The sequence below is a fragment of the Colius striatus genome, chromosome 1 (genome assembly GCF_028858725.1).
Source record: "Colius striatus isolate bColStr4 chromosome 1, bColStr4.1.hap1, whole genome shotgun sequence".
NCBI classification, from domain to species: domain Eukaryota; kingdom Metazoa; phylum Chordata; class Aves; order Coliiformes; family Coliidae; genus Colius; species Colius striatus.
This window is the reverse complement of record NC_084759.1, coordinates 159,052,134-159,065,525: the sequence shown is the minus strand read 5'-3', so window position 1 is coordinate 159,065,525 and position 13,392 is coordinate 159,052,134. Positions and strand designations below refer to the sequence as shown.

The window sequence follows — 13,392 nt, the reverse complement described above, 5'->3', positions numbered from 1 at the left end:
CTTGGGAGCTCCTGTTTTTCACGGTATTATACGAAATGTCAAAGAGCAGTTACGTCTCTGAGCAGCCCTTCCATAGGTGAAACTCACGGGGAGTTCCCATCATCCTGAGTTTGGTCTTTAACATAGGCTACTGTTGAAACTTGAACCTGCGCAATTGTTCTGCTCTTTCTTCTGTTAAATACGTGATTTCTGGTTTAGGATTGACATGAGCTACTTCTTGGAAACTCAATATTTAAAGATATTTTCCTCACTTGAAAGACATTCATGGAATTTTCATCTGTCAAGTTTGTTTCTTTTTATGTGTTTGTATTTAGACAAAGGTGTTTTGTCCATGTATTATCTCTTGTCCTTCTAAGAGCCTTTAAAACTTGTGCTCTGAATAAGGGTTGTAAAATATTCAATTAAACAGAAATCAGGTGGTTTTAAGGGTGGAATGTATTTGCTTTCATACAATTTGCCAGAAATAAGAAACCTTACTAGATTTTTTCCTAATCTGTGTTTAATGCAAAAGTAGATTTGTTAACCACCTTAACTCCAGCTAAACCTACCCTCTGAACTCGGAGAGTGACAATGTAACCAGCTACATCTGTGTAGTCCCCTTTAAGGAGCTGGGTCTGGGACTGAGCGAAGAGCAGGTCTCTGAAGAGGAGGCACACAATCTAACTGATGGCTTCAGCTTGCCTGCACTCAAGGTAACCTCTCCTAGGACATCTACATCCACACAGGCTCCTGGTGAAAGCCTCTTTCTGTTGTCACAAGGCCTTGGGTCTTGTACCTGTTAGCTTGTAGGTACAGCTAACTGAAGGGGAGGTATACTCGGTCTTATGTCATGTGTTTCCACATTTTTTTGCAATTAGGTGATTTCTTTTTGCATCTAGTTAAAGAGAAGTTGCACAATACAACTGTTATGGGTTTTTTTCCCTGCAAATCGTGTCAGTTCAAGACAGTGTTTTATGATCATCTTCATTAGTCTCCTTAAACGTGAATTTTTGCTCCCCGATTTCACTTGATCCCAGCTGAATAAAATAATTTCCAGATTTATACTTACGTCTTCTTTAGCTAATCTCTCTTGACTTGAATAAAAAGAGAGACTTCAGAAGATATAAATTAGTTGTAATTGCCAAAGGGAATAGCTGCATTTAGTTAGACTGAGGAATAGAAATCATAAACTTGGACTCCTGCTGTCATGAGCCACTGTGGTTCTTTGATCTTTGGAAAACATTTAACTGAACAGAATGACAGCCATATAACAGCCTTTTTATCTATTTTGTTTTGAGATGTTAGGTATTCTAATTTGCATGAGTCAATGTTTGCAATTGGAAAGAAGATCTAATTTGAATGCAAGCTTTCCACAAACTAGTGGTTCTCTGCCGAGGCAGTTCCCTTTTAACATTTTTTTTAAATGGAAAATTCCATTATTATGTGACTTCTCTGTTTCTGTGGGGTTGGCTTTTGTTGCATTTTAGTCAATTTCTAGACCTTGACTTCTTTTGTTCTGACAGTGAATGTCACTGGTAATAGTGATTGCTAAGCTTTGAGACTTTGTCTAATTACTTGTAAACCAAGAGCTAAGTCAGATGTAAGCTTTTGAGGTTTATTTTCTTGCCTTTTCATTAGCTGAAGTTCTAATTGCAACCATGCAAGCCCACTTATTTACCCACTTCTTTTTAAACACAAGAACCCAGTCAGAGTTGTCCAAGCTTGTAAGATAAGTCTTTGTTTACCTGCGATTTGCAGTAATTAAACTGAAATCTGTTTTCGTTAAACTGGTTGGGGTGCTTTCTGAGTACAGTTAAGAGCTTACTACTACTAAATCTCAGTTTATTTTAACTTTTGACAGTGATGTAGGTTGAGTGGGATGTAGTTAAACCAAGCTAAATTAACATAAATCAGTCCTAAGGAGATTCCTGTGTAAATAATAAAATAGATACACTATGATAAACTTGGGACATATTTGTGTTGCAGGCCCTGGATTTATGTGTAGTCCTCTTCAGTTTGGGTTTGTGTGTTTATTTGGTTTTTTAATTTGAAACAACTTTTCTTTATATTAAAATGCAGGTAGAATACAGATATGGATCCAGATTTGGTTAATATTTTAATTTTCATTCAAGCCCATGTTTAGGCCTTGTGACATATGTAGCCTGTGTCTTTTGGCTACCTTGTCCTTGAACTAAACCAATTTAAAAAGTGAAAAATTTTATCTTGAGAAAAAATACTGATTTAAGCTGAGGAGAGCCAGTTGGAAGTTTTGGGTGGAGTTTTAAGTGTCAGTAAAAATCATCAGAAGCCATTGGCAGAGCAAGCTATTTGCAACCCTAAATACATCTGGCATTTCCTTTCTTATGTCATTGTGCTTTTTTTTCGGTAGGTTTTGTATTATTTTTATTATGAACAATTCATTAAGCCCACTGCTTTTGTGTGCTATTATTTCACTGCTTTCGCTTTATGTCTGGTGGAAGGGATTAGTCTTTTGTGCTTGTTATAGCATGAGCTCTTGATTTGCCATTCAGGGCACCGCACTTTCAGGGACACTTGGGTGATTGTTGCCCATTAGTGTGCTGCTTATTTTAGCACCCAGACAAATTACAGTCTTGCATGTGAGCTGCAAATTAATTTCATATCGTTCTGTATTCTTTCTTCTCATAACCATCTTTTGTAAATTGAGATTTTTTTTTTCTTTTGGAGTACTTTGTATTTTATCAGTTTGCATCCAAGTATTTTTATATACCCTTGGGATGTATCAGACCACATCTGTGTGAAAGCATTTAATTTTCTGTGTTACTCTTCTGAATGTTCTGCTCTTGATTGTTTGCTCACTGGAAAAAAACCTGCTACATGTCCATAGTAGTATGAGTGCAAACATGTAAATACATGATTCAAATACTGTAGATGCAAAATCTCAGAATAATTGTTAGTCCTATTCTGTAACTGGGGGGTGTGGGAAAAGGCATGATGAGTAATTACTTTGTCTTCCTCCATCTGGAATGCTTGAGAACAAATGTCAGATTATACCACATAGTCACCTACAGTTGGTCCCTTTGAATGAGGGTGAGTATTGCAGAGAAAAGTGTCATAACCTTTTCTTTGCATTGTAGAGATACAAGATGCTAATGTTCTGTCATGGTCTACTGAAGGCTATCAGCCTTCTCTAAACTGAAACAGTTCTATTCGTTTCATTGAAGTCCTCAAGAAATTAAAACTTTGGGTTTCCATGCTCCCAGATGGACTGACTTATTTTGTACCATATATAACACTGTGAATTGATTCATTTCTTCTAAGGAGTCTTTACCTCCTTAGTGGTGTTGGTGAAATTTCTCATTTGGGCTGAAAAAAACAATTTAGTGAGCAGCTCAGCTTTTTTCAGATGTAGAATGCTTTTTTGTTGAAATACAGGGCAATTAGACTCATGTTTCAAGGTTGAGTGTGGGGCAGTGTAGTAGTTAGTAGATTGTGGAAGTGATAGTTTGGCATTATGATGGAAAAATGTCTTTGTTGCCACTGGAATTTTGGCAGCTCTTTATGAGCTGTAGGGTATACAGAGATTATAGCAAATAATGAAACTGCCTGATTAGAATGTGCGTTTTTAGGCCTCTGACAACCTTCTGAGTATAATTACATGTAATGTCCTTCATCAAGGAATTAACAGTCATCTCTACAGTTCACAAGACATGAAGCTTTCATGGTCTGGGATACCCTTCAAAGACATTCAGTGGATTTGTGCAGTTTTTGAAAATTCCTATTGCTGGCCAAGGAATGTTTTCCTGTGGTGTATCTGTATATTTACTTTGGAGGCTGGCTCCCTTCCCAGGTGCACAGAGCTAACCCTACCCTGTTTTGCAGGTCCTCTTTCAACTCTGGGTAGGGCAGAGCTCAGAATTCTTCAGGAGGTTGGTGCTGCTGCTCTCCCCAGCCAATGCGTCCCCCAAGCCTTTGGTCTCTCCTGAACGGCTGCCTCATCACATCCTGTCTGATGTGACTCAAGGCCTACCTCAAACACACGCTGCCTGCTTAGAGGAGCTTAAGCGAAGCTACGAGTTTTATCGGTACTTTGAGACTCAGCACCAGTCGGGTTTTGAACGGCCAACCAGAGCAAAGCAGAAGTCAAGGGAGTTGAACAGTCTTCAGACAGCAGTGCGCAGCTTGCAGCTTCATCTCAAGGCATTGCTCAATGAGTAAGTGTACAGATGAATTAAGAGAATATGCCTGATAGAATGAAGGCTTTAAACTAGAGTTCTTTGGTTGTCAGCTACTATCCCAGATTAAACAAGGCAGATATGTATAGTCATTGCAACCATAATCATACCTTCACATAGTATAGGGTAAAGATCCTTGGTTTACTATGGAATCTGATAGTTTCCTGGTTATTCTCTTGAGTTTCTGGTGAAAATTCAAAGCTATACAGTGCATTAAGACTTTGCCTCGCTTTTGACGCTCCCTTGAAAAAATCTGCAAACATAAGTATCTTTAGTTGATTTTGCAACATGCCAAATGCTTTATAAGAAAGTTCAGCTCATACTAACTACCTAGCAAATATTTTGAAAAGATTTGTCACTGCCTTGGTGAAATAGTTGAAACTGTCCTACTCATTTAATCTTGCATATGAGTTACTATAATGAATGCAGGTGAGCAATACATCTTGATGTGTAGAAAAGGATATTATTTTTAAAATTCTGAGGCATCTTTGAGGAGTTGGCTGAATTAGATCCTTAGGACATGAAAAAAATAACAGGATATTAAATGAAATACTTGAAGGAATGGTGAAGTCAAATGTTTATTATTACTTCTGTTCATCTCCTCATCACTTAGGGTAATAATTCTTGAGGATGAACTTGAGAAACTCGTTAGCACTAAGGAGACACCTGAGTTGACAACAGAAGCGCATCAGGTTCTGGAACAAAAACTAAAATTTATTCAGCCTCACATCCAGGCGAGCAACAGTTGCTGGGAAGAAGCTATTTCTCAGGTGGAAAAAATGAGTGGAAAAAACCCAAATAAGAAAGGTAAATATGAGAGATTAATGTAGCAACTAATGCGATACACTTTAGAGATGGAATGTTCAAATGGATCAAAGGCAGCCCCTTCAGCCCACATATCAGAATTTTAGCTGAAGAAGATCTTATAACCATATGTTTTGAAACACTATATACTTATGTCAAGCTTTTCTGTTGTGATGGACCTAGAAGCTTTTGTTTCATCAAAAGAAATGTAAACATGTTAACTCAGTGAGTTAGGCCTACAGATTCAGGTTGTTACATTTCTGGGTGTTAGCCAATAGTGGCTTTTGGCCTTTGATTGGTAAATCATATGAGAAGGGGTAGGCTTTTGATGAATTGACCATGTCGTTTTCATTTATTTACTGCATAAAAATGACGTAGTTAATTGAAATGACAATGGCATTTTCATGAAACTTTCTTGACTGTGACATTTTCTGAAATATTTTAAATGGTAGAGGATCTGTGGAGCTTGTAGTACCCATTTACCTGCCCTCTCAGAGACAGAGAACTAATCTTCTGTGTGCTTAAAAGTCATACTGAACAACATATCCTAATGTTTTGCCTTATGTCCCTCTCCTTAAGGACCTCTACTGTCCATGCTATTCTCCTTGTGAATCACTAGATTAAATAATGAAGTGAACTTTGGCTCTCCTGACATGGAGTTGAACCTATCATTTCTAATATTTCTTTTTTCCAGGAGCTTTTTTACTGTTCTAGGAAGACATAGCCAAGCATCTTAAAAATGCTGGTAATGGAGACTGCATTAGGAAAATTATGACTTGGAGCATCAGCAAGTTACCTATAGAAATCCAAATTTGCAGTGAGCTAAACTGTTAGTGATATATGGGTGGGTGGGATATCCAGCAGTTGAGTGAATATTGCTATGGGCCTAGAGGCGTGCAAGCTGACCTTGTTCATGCTTACATCAGAACTGGGAGCACTTAGAGGCCTAATGTGGGCTCTGTGCAGGTCCAGACATGGTATAACCAAATTTGTGTGTACATTGCCTGAGTGTAGTCTTACAACTTCCCTCTCAGTACAGTATAAAGCAATCTGTGAAGGTATTAGATGAAGTCTGATACCTATGCATGTGCTAACTTGTGTTTTGCTGATGCTCTGCACAACCAGCAGTTCCACTGATGTTTTTTCCCCCTTTCCTTCAATGTTCTTTCCAGACTGCATGCCACGGTATTTTTAGTTGTTTAGTTTTATTTTTACTTTGTGTATAAATTTCACTGCAGGCACTTTTATTTTAAGTTGCTTCCTTTTAAAGGGAGGGATTGCATGGGAAATGAAAGATTAAAAAGTCCATCACTTTCACTTTTGCCTTGTGACTTTCCTGGAGCTATGCTGGGGTTGAATCTCTGTTTTGCAACAAATTTACTGAATTACTCCATAGGAGCTATTTTTAAATTATGTTGGTCATTGAAAACTGTTTTTATCTGACTACATTTGACTTTCCTGATACATTTCTAAAGCAGCCCAGTTTCTGTGAGTTCACGTTTTCAAGCTGTGCATGAAATCAAGTCTAATTCTTCTGCTGCCTTTCTACAAATCTTAACAGCTGGTCTGTCAGTCATGGTTATGTGAATTACTTCATTAAATTACCTCATCTTTTTTTTCAATGCTTCATTAAAGCTCTTCAGAAGAAGACACCTTCCTGCTGAAATAATACAGCAGCTAAGTGCATCTTCCTTCATCCTTATGCATTACTTTCCAAAACTGAATCTTTTGACTAGAGCTGTAGTGAGAACCCCATGGTAGTAGAACATTGTGTCTAAGGGATGCCTAGCCCTTTTGCTGCAATAGATGTTTAGTTTTAACTAACTAGTTCAACCAGTAGAGCAGAGGGAATACCATTTTCATTGTCAATTATGAACACTGTTGAGGATGGAGCTGTTTCTGGTGCCTTAGACCTAGTTTTGAGAGGAAATATTTCATTATATAAAAGCTGCATATATTTGTGAAATATTTTTAATGGTATCTCATAATTAGTATATAAACAAAATAAGGGGGTTTTGCTGCTTCATCTGTAAATACAAAATGTATCCAGTATTGAAATTTACTGTTTACTTCAGTTTTGTTCTTACCATGTTTATATGCAGAGCAAAAATGTGTCTTTGCTTGTCCTTCTTGATTCCTACTGCACTGAGCACAGGAAAGTTTCCTTCCATGAGAAGCAGAGGACAGCTCAGCATTTGCAAAAGCAAAGGGCCCATGTTGCTCTGCAGAGAGGAAGAAACTGGGAACATATCCCAGCATCAAAGTGCTTTTGTTGAACCAGTAGTTGAAAGTTGCCAACTACTAAGGAGCTGTTTTGAACTGTGGGGTATCCTCCTTGTGGCATCCTACAGAGCAGCCTGTCACTTATTTTCAGAGCAGTTTTGTATATCTTTACTTGTTTTCTATATAAACAAACAAGTCTCCTTCAGCAAGCGCTACCTGCTTCTTGACCTAAATCATTCTTTGTCAAAACAGGTTTCTTACAGCTACGTTAAATAGTTCACTGTGTCAATCTCTGTCAAAGCAAAGCCTTTAAGTCTAACTGATTGAATGTTCATACACTCCCATCAGCCTTTCATGGGTGGTGATACTAGCATGTATTACAATAAATGATTACTTTAGTGAATACCCTTTGGCTTCTCTGTTTGCAGGACTTGGTGTGTTTCTAGAACCAGAGCCCTTAATCACTGATCCTGTCTGATACAGACAGAGCCTCAAAGCAAGTAGGGCTTTAGCACCTTAAGGGGGATTCACCCCTGCTTAAATTTACAGAGAATGATAGACTTATCTATCACAGATCTACATATAGATCTCATTTCCAACAAAAATTGATTCTAGTTTTTCAACCATCTGTTCTTTATTCTTTTGCCTTTTTTTGTCATTGATAAAACTGATTTACCGCTTAAGGCCTCCACAATTTAAGCATGTAGAAACCTGCAGAGTGGAGCACTTTTTATGGCTAGTTACAGTGTTGTTTCAACGATCTTCACAATAACATTCCTCAACCTGTTTAAATTCTATCCTTTTTCTTTTAAACTGTTTCTATCTTTGCAAATGTATACAGCTTTTTCAGATATTTCTAAGCCAAGGCCATAGTACTCTGCTCAAGCTCATGGATCTGGCACTGGAGAGCAACTAAAGCAACAGCAGTTTTAGTTAAACACTGTCAATTTATGATCTCGAAGCATTATTCCTTATAGGTAGCAAACAGAGGAGCCTGTGCATACTAGAGCAGCTGGTTTACTCCTCTGATTTGGGCAAGCTTTTGGTTGGTAACTTCCATACACTTTTCCAAATTTGTCAGGAGCATATTTCTATTGTTGCTGTCATTATTAAAATATTTTTATTACAAGATGGAGTTAGGCAATGGACAAGGGAGCCTGATATTTATAAAATAAATCTCTCATGTCAACTTACTTGGAATTTCATTACATGCTTCACTTTTCTTTTAAACTTTGCATTTAGATACTTCTGGAATATCAGATCTTTAGGTCAGCCCAGGCAGCTAGGGAATTACATACTTTCCTGCAAAAGCAGGTAACTGAGTACCACTAAAATTATCATCAATGGGAACTGCCTACTTTCACAGTACCATCCCTAAGTATTCAGTGTGTTGATCAGAAACTGAAAATAAGGATAGATGGAGCTTGGTGAGGTCATCTAGCCCATTTCCTTTCTCAAGGCTAAATTAGTGAGGATGAATAAATACTGTTTGCCAGTTCCTAGAAACCTCTCTTTAGAGACATTTTACAGTATTTCCAGGCATCTATTCCAGCACTTAATTTCATTACCAGTAGAAAGTTATTACTGAAAATAAATATCTCTTGGTTCAATTTAAAGCAATACTTTTGATCCATCCATCATGGAAATCCATTCCTTCTTTATAGCCCTTACATTTTTTAATATAGTTAATATGTTTCTTTTACCATTTCTACATGATACAGTGTCCTTCAACTCTTCCTTGACATCTATATTTATTCAGTGGTCTGATCATTTCCACTGTTTTCCTCCAGATTCCCTCTAGTTGGTCCACAATATTATTGACTGAAGGAGACCCAGACTGGGCACTATGTGCCATTCACAGCTTGCTCAGTGACAGAGTAGAAATGTATTTCATGTGTCTAACAGTGCTGTTGTTCATATGTACTAGTATGTAGTTTGTCTTTTTGTTTGCAGCAGGGTGTAGTTGATTACTAGGCTCCTCATATCTTTTTCTTGATGGTGCTGCCCAGTCGGTTGTCATATACTTGTGCATTTGACTGTTCCACGGCACAAAAATTTACAGCTACCATCACCAAACTGCTTTATCAGAAGTCTAATACTTTCTAGGCCATATCTCTGATTTTCCACTATTATTTTTTATTCTAATTGTGCCCTTCAGTATCTTTGCAGATTATCCCAGCATCAGCAGATGTAATATGCTGAAATACTTTTCTTCCACCTATTTCAAATGTTAAAGAGTATTGGACCTGAGACAAATCCTCATTCAATATGTTGTTCCCATGTGAAAATGGTAACTACACTCCGATTATCCAAGAGATTGTTCTGTGCACCTAATAACAATTTCTCCTGGCCTGTGCATTTTGTTTATGAGTTTGTCATGGCACTGTGTCAAAAGCCATACCGAAAACAAAAAGCAGAACATTTTTGGCTTCATTCCATTCATAAGACCCTTATTGCACTGGAAAATTAAATTGGGGTGAATTGACATCTTCTATTCTCAACAAACCAACACTGACTGTCACTTACCCCCTTGCTACCTTCCAAATAATTTCCTGTAAATTTTGCTTGATTATTTCTTCCAGTATTTTCAGGTGTTTTGAAACTGATTTACCTATAATTTTACTATCTTACTGCTTCTTTTAGACGTGGACACCAAATCTCTTTTCTAATTTTACCAGTTTTTCTTGCAATCTGCAGGTTTTCAAAGTCTGTGAGTTTCATCAGGCTCTGTTTATATAAAAATAGCTAAGTTATTTAAATGCCAACCCAGTGTTTCAAAGTATTCTAACTAGACTTCGCACCATTTTTTTCCTATGTGTGCCAGTCCTACCTAATGAAAATGCCTGGACCCTGCCTGAGTCAAAAACATCATTCAACACTCACTCTTTGTCTTTTTTTTTTTTTTAATCCCTTTTCTTCTTTCCCCCTAAAGGCAAACTTGAAGTTTCCAGTGACAACCTACAGCGTACTACAGTACCTTTAACACAACCTGCCATATACATAGAAAACAAAGATCCAATCCCTGAAGAGCAGGTAAAGAAAATAAAATAGGTCCATTAAAAATATTAACTGAGGCTTGTTTACTGTATCCATTCCTTTTTCAGTTGCTTGTATCATTTCATAATTAGACTTACAGAAAAAAACCCACCATGTATTCCTTTTGCTGTTCCATGGGAAGGTATTCCCCATCCTGGAAAAAAGAGCACTAGCATTCACTTCTTCCCATCCTTATTATTAGAAATAAGTGGCAAAAGGAGAGCAGCAGCACAAGTCAGAGTAATGTAGAAAAATGTGAATCGCTGAAAGGCGGTATGTGAAATAGAGTCCTACTTCCATATTGTTAGATGAACGGATACAGCTGCAGAAGTGACAAGTTCCTGAACAAACTAACCTGTATTTGGTTTGGGTAATCTCTGCCTTGTTGAATACCTCAACCAGACTGTGACACTGAACACTTTTGTGTTTTTTGGGAACTGTGTGTGGTAGGTGAGCTGTCTTGGGGAGAGGCTGGCCTCTTCCATCCCAGAACCGAGTGGCAAATGCATTCTGAAAGCACTGAACAGCCATGCTTTGCTCTGTCCCTTTTCCCAAGCCTAGCCCACATGTATTCTCACTAGTTTTTTTTCCATATCAAAGAGCTAGGGCTAATAACTGTACTGGCTCCCTGTTGTACCATAAACAGAGCTCTGTTTTTTTATGCTTCTAAGCCCATATAGTTAAAATTGGAGGGGAAGTTCACTATTCTCAGTATCCTCTTAGTAAGTATTTATACGTTAAATTAGCAAGATGCCTGACTGAGAAAGAATTGCTTTTGCTGTAAATTTAAAACAAAAGAAACCTGCACTGAGATTGCCAATAGACTCCCATTTTCAAGGTGTATCACGTGATCATGCTCATGAATGAAAGTAAATCTTAGGTGACTGCAGTAATGTTGACTTTCAATGACTGGTCTTGCTTCAAAATTATACAAATACAGCTGAGAGCAGTGTCAGATCCACTGGCTCTGCTCAAAAAGGGCTCCATCCTGTTACTATGGTTGACTTGTGTTGAGATCACTGGATCATGCATCAGACTGTAGGACAGAGAAGATAAAAAATTTGGTTTTCTTTCTTTCTGTAGGAATTGGAAGCATATGTTGATTATTCAGATACAGAGAATGAATACAAAAGAGAAGATTTTTACTGCCTTTCCCAGGAAGAAAGAGAGAGACAAGAACGAGAGAGACAGGAATCTAAGAGGGTGTTACAAGAGTTGAAATCTGTGCTCGGATTTAAAGCCTCAGAAATAGAAAGACAGAAGTGGAAACAGCTGCTATTCAGTGACCATGGTAAGCATTGCTTTTGAAAATTATTCCTTTCTAAGAAAGGGTAGGTGTCTGTTTGCCATCAACTTCTGACTATGTTAGAGTTCAGACAGTGCTTAGCTGTAGTAGTGGATTTGAAAGAACTGTGTGGCCTTGGTTTTCAATTGCATCTCTGTGTTACTTGTAGCAATCATTCTCCTAGATATTGAAAAGAACTTGGAGAAATGGGGATTTGGCTCTAAACAAAATATTGAGCTGACAATATTAAGACAGCGTAAGGAGAACTGTCAGGCTATAAACCGCACAAACTGAACTGGCTTTCTTTCATGGCTTTCCAGTAAACATGAATTCTAATCAAGGTGCATAAATTACTTTTCAGTATTTAAAGAAGCCATCAGAAATTATCGCAAACTTTCAAAAATGCATAGATAAAGTGAAGAGGTAGACTTTGAAATGTTAAAGGCTCCCAAAAGTGTAAGACTGCCTTTTGTTTCCACAAGAGAGTGACTGTAAGGAATATGTTTTCAAAAACAAGCCAGCCAAAACTAAAAAGAGTTCTTTACTAACTCTGAAGGCTTCTGGGTAGCTCCATCCACTTGCACTTGAAGGCAGGAATATGAAAATTTATCTTGTCTTAACAAGACAGTCTGTTCCAGCAATAAGACTGGATACAACTTGATTCCTTTCACTGCTTTATCTGTTTGGTTTATTATCTTTAAAATTGGCAGTATTTTTTTTCCTTTTTTCCCTCTTTTTCCTGTTTTCATCCCTTCCTTAAGATAGGTTAGGAAAAGATTCTGCCTCTGCTAGTGTCTACAGAAAAAAAAAAGACCATGGATTGTGTCTTTCAATAATTTAGTGGGAACACACAGTAACAGCCCATACCTATTCATGAAACTGATTCTTTTGACATCAAACCCACAAGAATATCTGTTCTTCTCAACTTCCTTCTTTGTGTCCATTTAGCTACAACTATGTTAAAAGAAATCACTTAGCCATTGGTATTGACTTTTCTTTTAGTTGAGCTTAAAAAAACCCAAGCCATCAGATTGCATCAGAATCTGCTCAAAAGTAGGATTGCTGTACTATCCTTCTGGTGTTAGATGTGACACCACACAACTCTTCACATAAATCTCTTTAAGTCTTCCATCCCTTCCTGTCAAAGGGAAAAGAAAGGAATCCTACCCTTCTGGCTCAAGTCTTGGTACATCTAGCAACTTCTGAAGAAAGAGCTTTTGTCAGGAGAGCTTGCATAGATATGTCCATCCCTAGGTTAGCAGCTGATACCTCTCAACATCAGTATATCCTCAAGCTATTTGTGGCCACAGCTATAAAGAGTTGGATGATTCCTGTAGTCTTTAATAACTGTTCACCTGAAAGCTTTTGTGGCTCGTGTTGGTTCCTTTCCATGTATAGATGTTGCATTGCTTTAGGATTAGAGATTCAGGGGTGAGGAGGGGGGAAAGTGTGATTTCCTCCAGATGCGTAGGACTAATTGATTACTTCCATCCTGTACAACACTGGAAAACTTAAGGATGGTTCATTAAAGTAAGTAAAATTGTCTCATTTTGTCTCAGAGACTCTGCATGTCTAATCTGAAAAACTGATATGGATAACAGATACAACATCTTCTACTGGTTTTTAAGGAATTTCTTCATTATTACTTCAAAGGAAACACAAGTCAGTTAAGTATGACACAGTGGACCCTGGCATATTACCACTGCAGGCTTAAATTATCCATATGCATGAGTCATTCCTTAAACATTTTTTGTGAGATGTGCTTTCCACAATTGTGGCTAACTTTATCTTGAAGATTTAAACCCAGAAAGGTTCATATTCTTGTCTCTGTTGGCTCAAGCCAATGGATTG

General features: G+C 37.7%; 1 protein-coding gene across 3 annotated transcripts in view; it reads left to right on the top strand.

The window, feature by feature from the left end:
- VEZT (vezatin, adherens junctions transmembrane protein) overlaps window positions 1–13,392 on the top strand; it is a 58,609-nt gene that overhangs the window by 42,056 nt on the left and 3,161 nt on the right. For all 3 annotated transcript variants that reach the window (XM_062015392.1, XM_062015383.1, XM_062015401.1), the window contains exons 7-11: window positions 545–692; window positions 3,841–4,172; window positions 4,807–5,000; window positions 10,153–10,253; window positions 11,340–11,547. In XM_062015392.1, the coding sequence (XP_061871376.1) occupies window positions 545–692; window positions 3,841–4,172; window positions 4,807–5,000; window positions 10,153–10,253; window positions 11,340–11,547 (983 nt within the window). The remainder of the gene's footprint in view (window positions 1–544; window positions 693–3,840; window positions 4,173–4,806; window positions 5,001–10,152; window positions 10,254–11,339; window positions 11,548–13,392) is intronic.